A 12,870-nucleotide genomic window follows, 5' to 3' on the forward strand; every position below is an offset into this window, starting at 1 on the left:
AGGTAGTGAATCCATAAAAGTGCTGTACATTTGAACACCCCCTTCCCAAACCATGTAGAGAGCAGGGGTTTCTGGTACCTTGGAGTTGCTGGAATTCCTTTATTCCTTGCTCTTTCACTCTCCCCCATCTTATCCATCCATGTTCCACAGTTTAATCGGTTCCCCCCAAATACAAAGCCAGTAACTGGATCTACACCAGCACTAATGTTGAAACCTGTGAGGAAACAAGTTGGGTTACATAGCGGGCACACAAAACGGTAGGGAATTTATATTGCTATTGTGAGCAGGGCAGGAAAAGTGTGACACACTAACAGACACCATTTGTGCCATCAGGCTCTCTGTATACTGTAGAATAGCAGGAACAATTCTGGTCACATGTTTTGGAGCAATTACCTCTAATCTATTCCCCTATATTTATCCAATATGCACGGAAAAATAAATGTGTTTGGCCTGACGAAAGGGCAAAAATACTTATGGACCCCTCTCTGTCACATTACAGATTTTGCCTTTTAGCTCAAAGAAGCCAGGTGAATTGTTAGCATAGGACTCACCCAAGAGGTTTGTCTTGAGGTAGCATGTGAGCTTACACTTTAATGTCCATTGGGATAATACTAAAACACCTCCAGTTATTTAAACGTGCATAGGGATTTGGGATAGTACACAGGTACATTTTAGTTTTTTGGGGGGAATTTATACGTATTGGGGCTATGTACAAGGTCGCCCAGGAGTAGAGGGAGCTTGAGTGCAGGGCTTAATTTTGAATGTTTGGGTTTATGGATTTAGTCTGGGCTCCACTTCATTTCAACCTAAAGCAAGAGAGATCATCAGCTAATATTGAAACACTTTCTTTAGTCATGAATTTTTTATAAGACACAAAAAGTAATTTGAGCCAGATATTCTGAATCAAAATCCTTTTTATCAACACCCAAACAAATTGATATGCCGGGATTTACCTGTGAAGTCTTAGTTATTGATTAAGATTCCACAGATAAATCCCAGCCAAATCGTTTCATTTAGGAAGGATTAGAATGATATTGATTTGTATGAAATCAAGGGAATATTTACGGAACTCTAATATCCATTGCACTCTGTTGTTATTCCATGAGAGTGCCTTAGCATTTTACAAAAACCAAAGCCGTACAATACAATCTCGTTAGAACCTGAATAGAATCATTAAATAAATTAGTTGGCCAAGCAAAGTGGGGAATAACTCTGTTTCAGACAGTATAAATAAAACATGCCTTCATCTCGCATATTCCGATCTATCTGAGGACCAGCATTTCTCTCTCTGAAGTTGATCCCCTGTGCATGACGCTGCACTGCTTCCTGAATAACCTGGTAGAGAGGCTGATCCTGTGAAAAAAAAAAAAAAAAAGTGTTATTCCTTATCTTTTAGGTAACAGTACATTTGAACTAAAATCAACAAAAACAGACAATGCTCGCTGGTATGCAAAAAAGTAATGATGGTCCAGGCACTCAAGTTTAATCCAGTGGGCAGATTTATTGGAGCCGAAACGTTGTTTCAATTTTGCTATAATAAAATAATACAATAAATCTGCTCACTGGATTAAACTTGAGTGTCTGGACCATCAGTAGTTTTTTGCAAATCACATTGTGAGGATTGGCCAACCTCAGACCCGGTTGCACCCTGGGATCCAGGACAGTGCGGTACCCATATTGGTAATTATATTAATGCTCGCTGGTATGGCAGAGAAAGCATAAAGAGAGGCAAACACACCGTGATACCAGTGACTAAGCCTATGTTACTTCATCTGCATTACGGTTTTCTTTGCAGCACCTTCACCCCAGGCCAGGTCCACCCTACACAATCTTCCAGCTCAAGACAAAATTCAGATTATTTTAACACCCCATGTACTTACTGGACTTTCAATCTCTACTAATGATACAGCATTAAGCAACAAAACAAAGCAAGCATAAACACTTTAACAAAACTAGCAAAAACTAGACAACTAAAATCAATATGGAGAGGTAGACTCTTCAGTAAAGCAGGTTACAGGGACAGTTTATATTTTACTGATCAGCTATCTTATCGAGTATAAAACATTAGATAAAAGGACAGGAAGTTAAGAAAAAACAAACCAACAGAGCAAAACAATTGAATGACTTTTCAACAAAAGAAATTACCTTTATCAAGAGGTCAAAGATAATGATTGCCCTATTACTGATACCTTGCAATGTTATGCCCTGTTATCTGACTTTCTTTGTGAGCTTACTAGCAATGGCAAGTCCTGTTTCTTTCTTAAATGTATTCTAGCCCAGGTGAATAACTTACATGGAAAATAAAATTAGCAGTGCTTTCTTTTCAACTTAAAAATACATTATGCAATGCTGGTGTATTTTTTTTAGCAAGAGTACTGTGATAATGTTAAATCTAGAGATGTACAACTCTAAATGCAAATGCTGTATACTGTGTTGTGTTATTACTAAGGAAACGGAGGAAATATAAATGTCACTTACTACTTCTCCAGCAGACAAGGAAGGAGAATCATCTGTTGGGTACATCCTGGAGACGGGGCACTGCAGGATCGCTAAGCCATTAGGGACAACATTACAGTAGTCCTGTATACACTGCAGCCACCACCACACTGCATCACGACAGTTATACCTGGAGTATGTCCCCTGTCCCAGTAAGTTGGGTATTAGCCCATGTCTTAAAGTACCAGCAAAAGATAGGATAATGTTCCTGTAATATCAATGCCAAAAATAAGCACACAAAAAAAAAATTTAACAAACAAAAGGATAATGTACAATTATGGGATGTGTTAGAACATATTATCCCCCTTCACACTCCTAAAAAAAATAAAAAATTTGGTAAACACACAAAAAATATATTGTATTCCATTCATTTGTCATGCAAGTCTCATTGGATGCTAAATCTTGGTTTTGACTGATTACATAAATAAAAATAGCAGAATTTTTTTTGTAATCAATTTATATTTTCCAAAAAAGTATTTAACACTGTATAGAGTTCCAGGACAATCAATGTTCTACTTTGCTTTTCAAAAATGCTTCACACAAAAGCTTGTATCATTGTTAGGATATAATCTAATCTTAAGTGGAAAATTAAGGATTTGTGAAGATATGACTGACACTTGATGATGAAGCACCTCTCCAAATGACAACACATTCTTTGAATTGTGAAACTGCAATATTTCATATCCCAATCCAATAGACTGATCTTGCTCATCTTATCTATTTTGTTGTTGTTTATATTAAGGCACTGTACACTAATACACCCTAGGAAATAGCACAGACATCGTTTTATTTATCATTCTAACCGTTACTGAAATTTTTAATCAATAAATAAATGTGTGTATCATCATTTCGATTGTTGCCTTGATCATATTTTTTGCAATGTCAACAACAGGAAACATGTATGCTGCAAACCTAATTAAAGACAGATCCAGCTAGAGCAGTGTTCTGCAACCTTTTAGTACCCGAGGCCTGGCGAAAAGAGGAGAAATATTTAACGGACCGGATTCAGAAAGAAATAAAAACCAATGGTATGTGTGAGAGGTTCTGTGTGTGTGTGAAGGGTGCAGTTTGTGTGTTTGTGTATGGGGGGCAGTGTGTGTGTGTGTATGTATGGGGGGGCAGTGTGTGTGTATAGGGGAGAATGATTGTGGGTCTGTGGTGTTGGAGGGTAGATTAATAAATGTATATATTTTTTTAATTTAAAAAACAATTAGTAATTTTGATATCCCCCCTTTCTGCTTACCTTTGCCCGGGAAGGCTAGGACATTTCCTGCAAGCCCTGGTGGTCCGGTGAGGAAGTGGTGAGAGAGAACTCTAGTAGCCTCAGGAGCTGTTAGAGTTCACTTTCGCGAGATTTGGAGTGTTGCTGTGGTTACTGCGGCAACGCTCCGAGCTCGCGAGTGGAGAACCTGGCGGAGCTGCAAGTTAGAACTCCCGTGTCCTATCTCCCTTCCCTGCTGGCTGCCAGGATTACACTGCTAGCAGGCTGGGGAAGGAGATCTCTGATCTCCCCTCCGATCCTGCAGAGCAAGCAGGGGAGAGGGAGGCAAGGTCCCTGGTGCTATGATCATAAGATCATAGCACTAGGGAAATATTTTGTGGCAATTTATTGAAGGTCCGTGAAAGCTTTCACCCGACAGTATAGTCGGGTGAAAGCTTTTGCGGACCGGCAATAAATTCTTGCGGACCGGCGCTGGTCCGCAGACCAGTGGTTGAAGACCACTGAACTAGAGAACACAGTTTGAGAGCTGACAGATAATGATTATTTATTGCATGTACTTGAAAATGCACTAGTGCTGTCTCAGTACTAATCTTTCCATATGTTGTCTAGTATTCTGTCATAGATGTTGGTTGACAGCTAGGATGCACAAATGACCTCATTTACTTTTGTCACTATCTAACTGAAGTAGTTATAGTGCTTGGAGTTCCCTGGTGCCATCACTGTATTAAGTGTTTAAATTGTTTTTCAATTGTGGTAGGACTTCTGAAACTTGCTTACATATGATCTTGGAGGAGTCTTGATATATACATAACTGACAAATGCCTGCAATGTATGTACATCACTTTGCGACTTACCTGGCCTCAATGTGACGTCCAGTGATCAACAGCAAACCTCTTAAAGATATAAACGTGTCCCTACCCCAGCAACGGAAAATTCCAGAAGAGAAATGGGGAAGACCTGAAATCAAAGTGAGCCAACAATACAATTAGGATTGCAGCTTAGACATTAAACAGACCTTAAATAAAAACATTGAGGTCAAGCTCAAAATCAATTGCACTAAAAAAACATTATTAGAAACCATTACAGCGCAAACTTATAAAAGAGGACCTGTCACTTTTCCAGAATTTACAGCATTGAATGCAACATGGAAAATCTCCTATGATCAGGCAAAACTCTTAACACGAGCCTGTGGCCTGGTGAAAAAAGGTTAATGATGGTTAAATGCCTATAAATCCTACTGAAACAAACAAACAGTCTTGTTCCAACTATCGATTTTTTTTTTACTGGCCAGACACTACTTGCCACACACTGTGATAGAGTAATGCTCAGCTGCATGCTTCTGTACTCTACCAGCAAACAGCTAATATGTGGGTAGTTTGTATCTGCAGCAGGTTAATAGTAATAGGCTGCATATTTTAAGCAAAAGGTGATACACCTGGTGGTAATTTGTAGCCGCTACAGGCTACTGAATGCTGTTAATAGCGACAGCTTGTGAATGCTATTTACTGACAAGACTGCTGGCTGAGATGGGAAACAATGTTTAAGTTGACATATAAAATAATATTACCAGCCGCTAAGGAGGGGCAGCATTGCTCTTTCTCCTGTGTGATATTGTTGAGGCGGTATGGTACGTCCGTCAGAGATGGAGACAGTACTGGAAGAGCTGGGAATCTGCCAATTCCACACATCTGCACAGATCCCAGAGCCAAGTGCTTTACTAAGGTGGATCCATTCTGAACAAAGCTGTGAAAGAAAAATAATATGATCAGATACATAAAACTAGTTTAGCTATGAAATGTGCAATACTATACAGAGCAGTTACTGTGATTGTTAAAACACAAAACAAAAAGTAATTTAGACTCCGTTTATACTAACAATACTTCCACAAGATTTTAAAGAAAAACATATTTCTGACATATTATAATAGCACTCAAGTTATCTCAGATGCAATTCCGTAGAAACATTGTGTGTACATAAATACATGGTATCCTGTCAATCATCGTAAAATTATTACTAATTTAAGGTTATCATGGAGAATTTAGACTTTGTCATTATATCAATGTAACAGTATCAACCTAAAAGTCCAGTTAATTTTCTGTATGCAAAAGCATAAACTAAGTAGACCGTGATTACTGTTTATCACTGTATGACTGTGAGGTGTAAGAAGACTGAATACAAAATAGTCAATAATGGTTGAAGTATTACAGACCTGGACATTTGTTTCCATGTGGCATCGAGAAGGGTAGTGTAGGCACCGACCAATATAGCATCAAAGTAGCATGGGATGAGATAGCGTGGTATCTGCTTTAAATAGGTAAACATTGCCTCCAACCATTTACCAACCTGAGCACAGGGGAAAAATACCAACTTTATCATTAGCTTTATTAGAGGTAGAAAAAAAACAAAAAACAAAAAACACCTAAAAAACACCACAGACCGTATGTAATAGACATGTACAGCACAACCCAACATAGTTGATAAATGAGCATCATCAATAGCAACATGATAAAATCTCAATATGTACATGAAAAAAACAATCACCTGATAGGATTATAACCGTTAGATCACTCTCATTTAATATAATGCAAATACATATCCTGATAAAATCAAAGCTAGATATTTACTTAAAGCGTGTTAAACCAGCACGTTTACCCAACCTGAAATATATGTATTTTATAAATACTAATTTTTATAGTGTTGGAAATTTGTGGAAATTCCAACCTTGTCAAGGGATATACAGAGACAAAGTGTGGACTTTCTTAGATTCTGGACAGAGTTACTGTGTCAATCCCAACAGCCGTCACCAGTGAAGGCTGCAGGGAATTGGCTCTGTCTATTAAGGACCCTGCGGCCTCGTTAGATCCTCAATAGACCTCAATGCTATACTCTTTCGCATGCTCTAAAGTGACAGGAGCCGAAGAGGAGCAAAAGAAGGAACATGGTGGTGCACACAAGGGACAGGTTCAGGCTAGTACCATTCACTTCTACTTGTCCCACCCAGCCATCACATCTCCAGCCGCCCATTGTCACCGTCTGGGATCTGTGAAAATTCGGCAAAGTCCCCAGACTGTAAGAGTGCAGTTTTAAGATCTGTGGCTTACAACCAAAATGTAATAATACAACCATGTGGCATAATGAGGACTATTTTTTGCATGACATTTGTTGCTAACTACTTCATCATGATGTTCAATTAAAGTGAAAATATATTAAAAGTGGAGTGCAAAAATACTTATACAGATGACTGCTATTGTTGGTCAAGATAATGCCAAAAAAAAAAAAAAAAAGGATAAAAATAGATAGTGTAATTCTGTTATAACCTGTGTACATCCACATATCACTATAAAGTGCAAAAATGTTGAAACAATATGAAAAAAATTTATTCCATAAATAAGATAAAAAGCAGTAAAATATTAGTATATTGCACATAGACCTATATTTCACATACAATTATATTGCATTATGTGTATGCAAATATATGAAGTATAGGCTCAGACCTCCAATCAGTCAGTGTAATCCAAGACACTTGCGTGATGAGGTTTTTTTATGAAATGTATCCTTTGATGAATGGAAACAGTGTGTTAATTTATAGCCTGTTTAAGCAATGAAGGGGTTAATGGATGGTTTGATGAACAGCCTTAATGAACTTAACAGCAATTATGCAAATTAAAGACTTGGAGTTATTTCCAATGCAAGGTGGAAAAGACTCAGCACGATCTGCCCTTAAATACCCCGATCAAAGATGGAAGAAACTATGACTCACGTCCTGACGAAGATGCAGGTGAATCGCGTAGAAGTGCGTAGTGACGCCACACGGTGGGCGGAGACAAAGTCAGTAAGATTCTAAGCATAGCTGTACTGGAGACATACATGAGAAAACTCCATTACAACGAGGGCACCTCCTCACGCAAGTGTCGTGGATTACACTGACTGATTGGAGGTCTGAGCCTTTGTGAGTAGCGGTGTCATCCGCATATGCTCACCAGCGATCTCTAGTAAGAGACAGTATATCTCACCTCTTTTACTTTGTTCCGTATGTGCAATATAGTTCTATGTGCCATATATTTGCATACACATAATGCAATATAATTGTATGTGCAATATAGGTCTATGTGCAATACACTAGTATTTTATTGCTTTTTATCTTTTTTATGGAATAAGATGTCAAATTGTTTCAACATTTTTGCACTTTATAGTGATATGTGGATGTACACAGGCTATAACAGAATTACACTATCTATTTTTATCCCCTCTTTCTTTTTTCACATGTCGATGGAATTATCTTGACCAACAATAAGTCATCTGTATAAGTATTTTTGCACTCCACTTTTTTTTTTTGTCAATCTCTTTTTATTGAAATTTGTCGTTTTTTATTGCATCATTGCAGGTCATGTAACATAAAGAAAGTAAAATATAAGTATACATATGTTTGCAAAACAAGGTGTAGATTAGTCATAAAAACAGTATGTATCACAGAAATTGCAGACCAGCATTGGTACATTATCAGGAGTGTGTGAATTGCTCTGGGAGAATGGTCATGTGGTAAATTCAACCGGGTTGTGGAGTTATGGGCTTCTTCTAAATGTACTTTTAGCCCAGGAGGGCCTTGGGGGGGGAGTGAGGGAGAGAGTGTGGGCTGGCAGTGGAGTGACAGAACACTCCTTCTTAGAGGGGAACCAGTGGACTGGGTATGGCTCAAAGCAAACAAATTAAAGAAAACACATCTTTAGCTGAACAATGTATGTTCTGGTTGCTGCTGCCTATTCGGCTCTCAGAGAGGTCAGGCATCCGGTGCGGGTGGTTGGTTGGTATCCTGCTTGGGTGCGGGGAGGCCCAAGGCTTTACAGAATGTCGGGGACTCAGCTAGTGTGAAGAGTTTATGTACAGTTCCCTTAAGTGTGACCTACAGGAATCTGGGAGATCTTCAGTGATATTCTATTCCCGCTTCTCTGAGGATGCTGGTGACTGGGTTCAGCGATCTGCGCCATTGTAGTGTGGATCTGGTGAGGTCTTGATAGATGGAGAGTTGTGCTCCATCAAATTTTCCGTACCACTTTTAATATATTTTCACTTTGACTTGCTTTGTGCTAGGGTTTAACCCTTGGGTGTAAGGCACTAAAGTGTGTAGCTGCAAAATTGTATCTATTCTATTGAGTTTCACATACATAATTACTTGAAACAATTGTGGAATTCAAAAGGGTTTTTTGTTTCCATTTATTCTCTTTTGAATGCTATTTTTTTTAGCGCTTTTTTTATTTTTTATTTGACTTCATATGATGTTCAATTAGAGGTGCCATTGGTTAGTCTGCAATGATGTAGGATGACTGTTTCAGTATGCAATCACCTGCAATATTAAGTAAATAGCAAATGGTAATTTAACTCACTTGTGAACATGCCCCTCCACGCGAAATGAGACGATTACTGACATATTCAATCATCCAATCTCCAGACCTGAGATTATCACAAAAGGGGTGTCCAAGATCATTCTTAGGTCTTATATCCACCATTACGGACATTAAACCTGTAAGTACAAAGTGGTTACTTAGCTCTGCAAATGCCATTGGAATTCTTGGAAAATTATATTAAATGAATTATTATTTACAGAAAACAGGGAAGCCACCTTAGAAACAAGGATTGTTTGCCAAATATTCTATACCAGTTCTATTCTGCCCTCCACCAATATTTGCTCCGTTGGCAAATATGAGCAAAGAAGGTGTGGCATTACTTACCTACCTCCAACCGCGCAGACCTCTTCCTGCCACGTGGTCGCGCAACGGGACGTCTACAAATGGATGTGGATGTGACGTCACGCTCACTCTTAAAGTGACCCCGTCATCATTGCGATCCTAATCTGACTTGGATGCAGCGTAGGCACCAACCAATGTATGATTTATTTTATCCTGACCCGGTTTCGTGTTGTATTTATAAGTTAAATCCATCCATTCTAAGGCTCGGTAATACGTCTTTCGGATCCACCTTTTGTGGGATTCTCTTTCCTGCGTGTTGGGGTACAACTCCCGTGACAGATGGCTGTGAAAGTTGTGTTTATTATTTAATATTATGATAAAAAAAAATACACAACAATGCTCTGCTCTCATGGATATAAGCCACACGTATATTTAACAAAGATTTTTTTTATTTATTAACATTTGTTGTAATTGAATAGTTTGATATCCATGAGAGCAAAGTATCTTAGAGTATTTTTTTAACAAAAGATCAAAGGTAAAACAATAAGGACAATACAGCTTTTTTGCTCCTATTAGTGGAGGGCACTGTAAATATCACCTTATGTTGCATTCATGAAATATATCTATATATACACACACATATACACACACACACACACACGCGCATATTTCTGTACATTAAGGATAACATTCCTGTGTTTACTATACCAAATGTAAGGTCTTTATTCTAGTCTTTCAGCTTCAGATTATATGAAATTGTTAAAGGGACAATTTAAGAACCAAAACAATTTTATTCTAGAGAAGTGATTTTCTGCAGTCTGGCAATGTTTACATTTATCCATAAACAAGACTCTATTGGTTGTCAGACTGATGGCTAATAGAGGCGCCTCCTCATTGAAGGTTTTCCATTTTTGAAGGTCTTCACATTCAGCAGCATCACACCAGGCATGATGACACCAAATGCAGTGCATTTGTCTTGTAGAGAACAATTGCATTCAGTGATTCTATATGACAAGCATACAACAACTGGCAGAGTGCAGCAACTGCTCCGTATGTGCAAGGTCCCCAATGCTTCTCTTTAAAAGGAAGCACGGTATTGGGCTTTTAAAATCAGGATGATTTTACCATGGGAGGATAGAGGCTGTCGAGAGGAGATTGTCTTGATGCTGGATTGTATATCAAGAGTGTTTCATTAAATGAATGATGTCTGCAAAATTACCAGAATGGGGATATACAGGGTGTAAACAGAGTGAATTTTTCTTTTCTCTTCTCAAATTTTTTTAAAAGATGGAACTCGAATGGTAAGTTCAAACGTTACTGAAGATTAAATATATTGCTTGTAAATAAAGAGTTTGTCATGTCTTATTTTAATCTTTAAATTGGTTGAAGGAGCCTTTATGTTTCACAAGCATAAGAGGAGATTTGCAGTGAAAATGTGGCCAACCATGTCTGACCTTTACACTGTAAGAGCAGAGTGACATGTACAGGTCAATAACCAGGAAATAATGTGCTTTCCTTATAAATACAGCATTATAATTTTGCTCCGACTATGACATAAGGAATATATTTCTTATATGAATACAAATGTTTTCTGAATGACGTTTTACCTTGTAGACCAGCATATTTCAGAGGTGTCCAGTTAGGGATGTTGTAACTGCCTCCACCATCCTCCTGCTCTTCCGCATCACAGCGATACAGTACCTGGTTTAGTTCCGCCAGAGACAGCTTGGAGGCGATACTACAGGAAAATGTGATGGTTAAAATATGCAGAGCAACACATCCTAGGAAAAATGTTATAATGTCCAGGCTATATCAACAATATGTCACTGTTAGGTAAGCCCTACTAAACATGCAATAATTAATAACTGTATAAAAACAGTTAAAGGAACATGCTAAGCATCATAACTAATACAACTTGCCCTGCTACCCTTCCCATTGTATGAGTGCAGTTCTTTAAAAATGTGTTAGTATATACTGCATCACATGGTGGCCAGGGCACTTACTAAACTTCACAGGGCAGTCACTATGTACAACTATACCATCAACATGACTAGGGACATCATGAAAGGAAAAGGTACATAACTTGCTAGCAAAATGCATGGATAAAATAGTATGCCCTATAAAATATCATATCAAGCCACAGCCAGAATTCTTTAACCTTGATATTTTGTGTTTAACCCACTGTTTTCATAAACCTACTTGATTTCACCTGCTGCTACCTACCCTGCTATAAACTGTAAACTAACTGCATGCCACAGATAACTTACAGGTTTATGATAACATGCAAAACATTTACCAATATGGTCAAGCAAGAAATAAAATATGTTGCTCTAGAAATACACCAAATCTCAAAAGACGCAAAAACAAAGTGTTAAAAAAATCACAACAAGATTGTGCAGCATGCTTATAAAGCAGATTCAATTATGTTTAATGAGTATCAGCCTTACTAACTTAACATGTGAAAGATCTTGGGCATGCAAGAATATTATTCTCACCTTGCAAATGGAATTTTCAGGACAGGAGGTGCTTGGTCATCCTGCAGGCTGCCAGAAGTAAAGTGGGGAGTGAATTGTATAAGGTGACTGCGCAAGGCAGCCAGAGCCTTCTGAGCTTTGGGATCCAAACTCACCCTGTGAGTAGAGAAGAATCAATGAATGTATATATTCCTACCAAGTAGGCCATTTTACAACATAAGCACTGTGTGATAATGTGGAAAAGGGGAAAAAGAGCTCATAATGTCACGCTGACCATTGAGGACTTCTAAAATGATGATTACTGTGTCATCCTCGCATAGGACATGGACACTGCAGTTTCATTCAAGCAAAACAGTTGCTGCTTTGTGCATTTTACTTAATTATTCTATATATCTGAATGGCATAAATATATGGCAATAGGCATGAGTCTACTCATACTCCTGAATCGTAATATCTAAGGTAAATACAAATGCTTTGGTAACATTGCTTTCTATACACAGAGAAACATCTACTGCAGAACACAGGAAAAATACCTGAAAATAATCACGCTTCCTGGGGTCAAATTCTCAAAGTCTATTTCTTGGACAAATTCACTGGGTCCTTTTGTGGCGATACCAGCTTGTCTGACAATCTTGCTGTCACTGAGCTACATAAAAAAAACAAAAAAAAAAAAAAAACACAAATGGCTTGTAAAAAATGGTATGTTTGTACAAGTGATCAGTGAGTGAACATGTTTTACCTGGATGTTTTCCCGGATTTCCACTGTGTATTGCGGCAAACCGTTAATGAACTCTAGGTCCTGCGCATAAGGCTCAGCTTTCCGATCTACTGTTCTTGCTTCCAAAATCACCTCCTCAATTTTACCTAAACAGATTATCATGTCGGTAACCAACTTTCTGCTTCCCCAAGTCAATCAAATAAAAAATACACAACTACCTTGTTTCTTTTATAAAAAGCACGTGTTAGGGATGCAAAAACTTTTCTGAGAAATATC

The 12,870-nt window shown here is 38.2% G+C and overlaps 1 protein-coding gene across 1 annotated transcript in view; it reads right to left on the minus strand.

Moving 5' to 3' along the window:
• AGL (amylo-alpha-1, 6-glucosidase, 4-alpha-glucanotransferase) overlaps positions 1-12,870 on the minus strand; it is a 57,273-nt gene that overhangs the window by 6,744 nt on the left and 37,659 nt on the right. Inside the window, exons 18-28 of the mRNA XM_063426142.1 lie at positions 12,616-12,740; positions 12,410-12,522; positions 11,898-12,032; positions 11,010-11,140; positions 9,100-9,236; positions 5,928-6,061; positions 5,286-5,461; positions 4,573-4,675; positions 2,479-2,704; positions 1,242-1,353; positions 79-214 (exon numbers count right to left, since the gene is read on the minus strand). Of these exons, the coding sequence (XP_063282212.1) occupies positions 79-214; positions 1,242-1,353; positions 2,479-2,704; positions 4,573-4,675; positions 5,286-5,461; positions 5,928-6,061; positions 9,100-9,236; positions 11,010-11,140; positions 11,898-12,032; positions 12,410-12,522; positions 12,616-12,740 (1,528 nt within the window). The remainder of the gene's footprint in view (positions 1-78; positions 215-1,241; positions 1,354-2,478; positions 2,705-4,572; positions 4,676-5,285; positions 5,462-5,927; positions 6,062-9,099; positions 9,237-11,009; positions 11,141-11,897; positions 12,033-12,409; positions 12,523-12,615; positions 12,741-12,870) is intronic.

This window comes from Pelobates fuscus, chromosome 7 (assembly GCF_036172605.1).
Source record: "Pelobates fuscus isolate aPelFus1 chromosome 7, aPelFus1.pri, whole genome shotgun sequence".
NCBI lineage: Eukaryota > Metazoa > Chordata > Amphibia > Anura > Pelobatidae > Pelobates > Pelobates fuscus.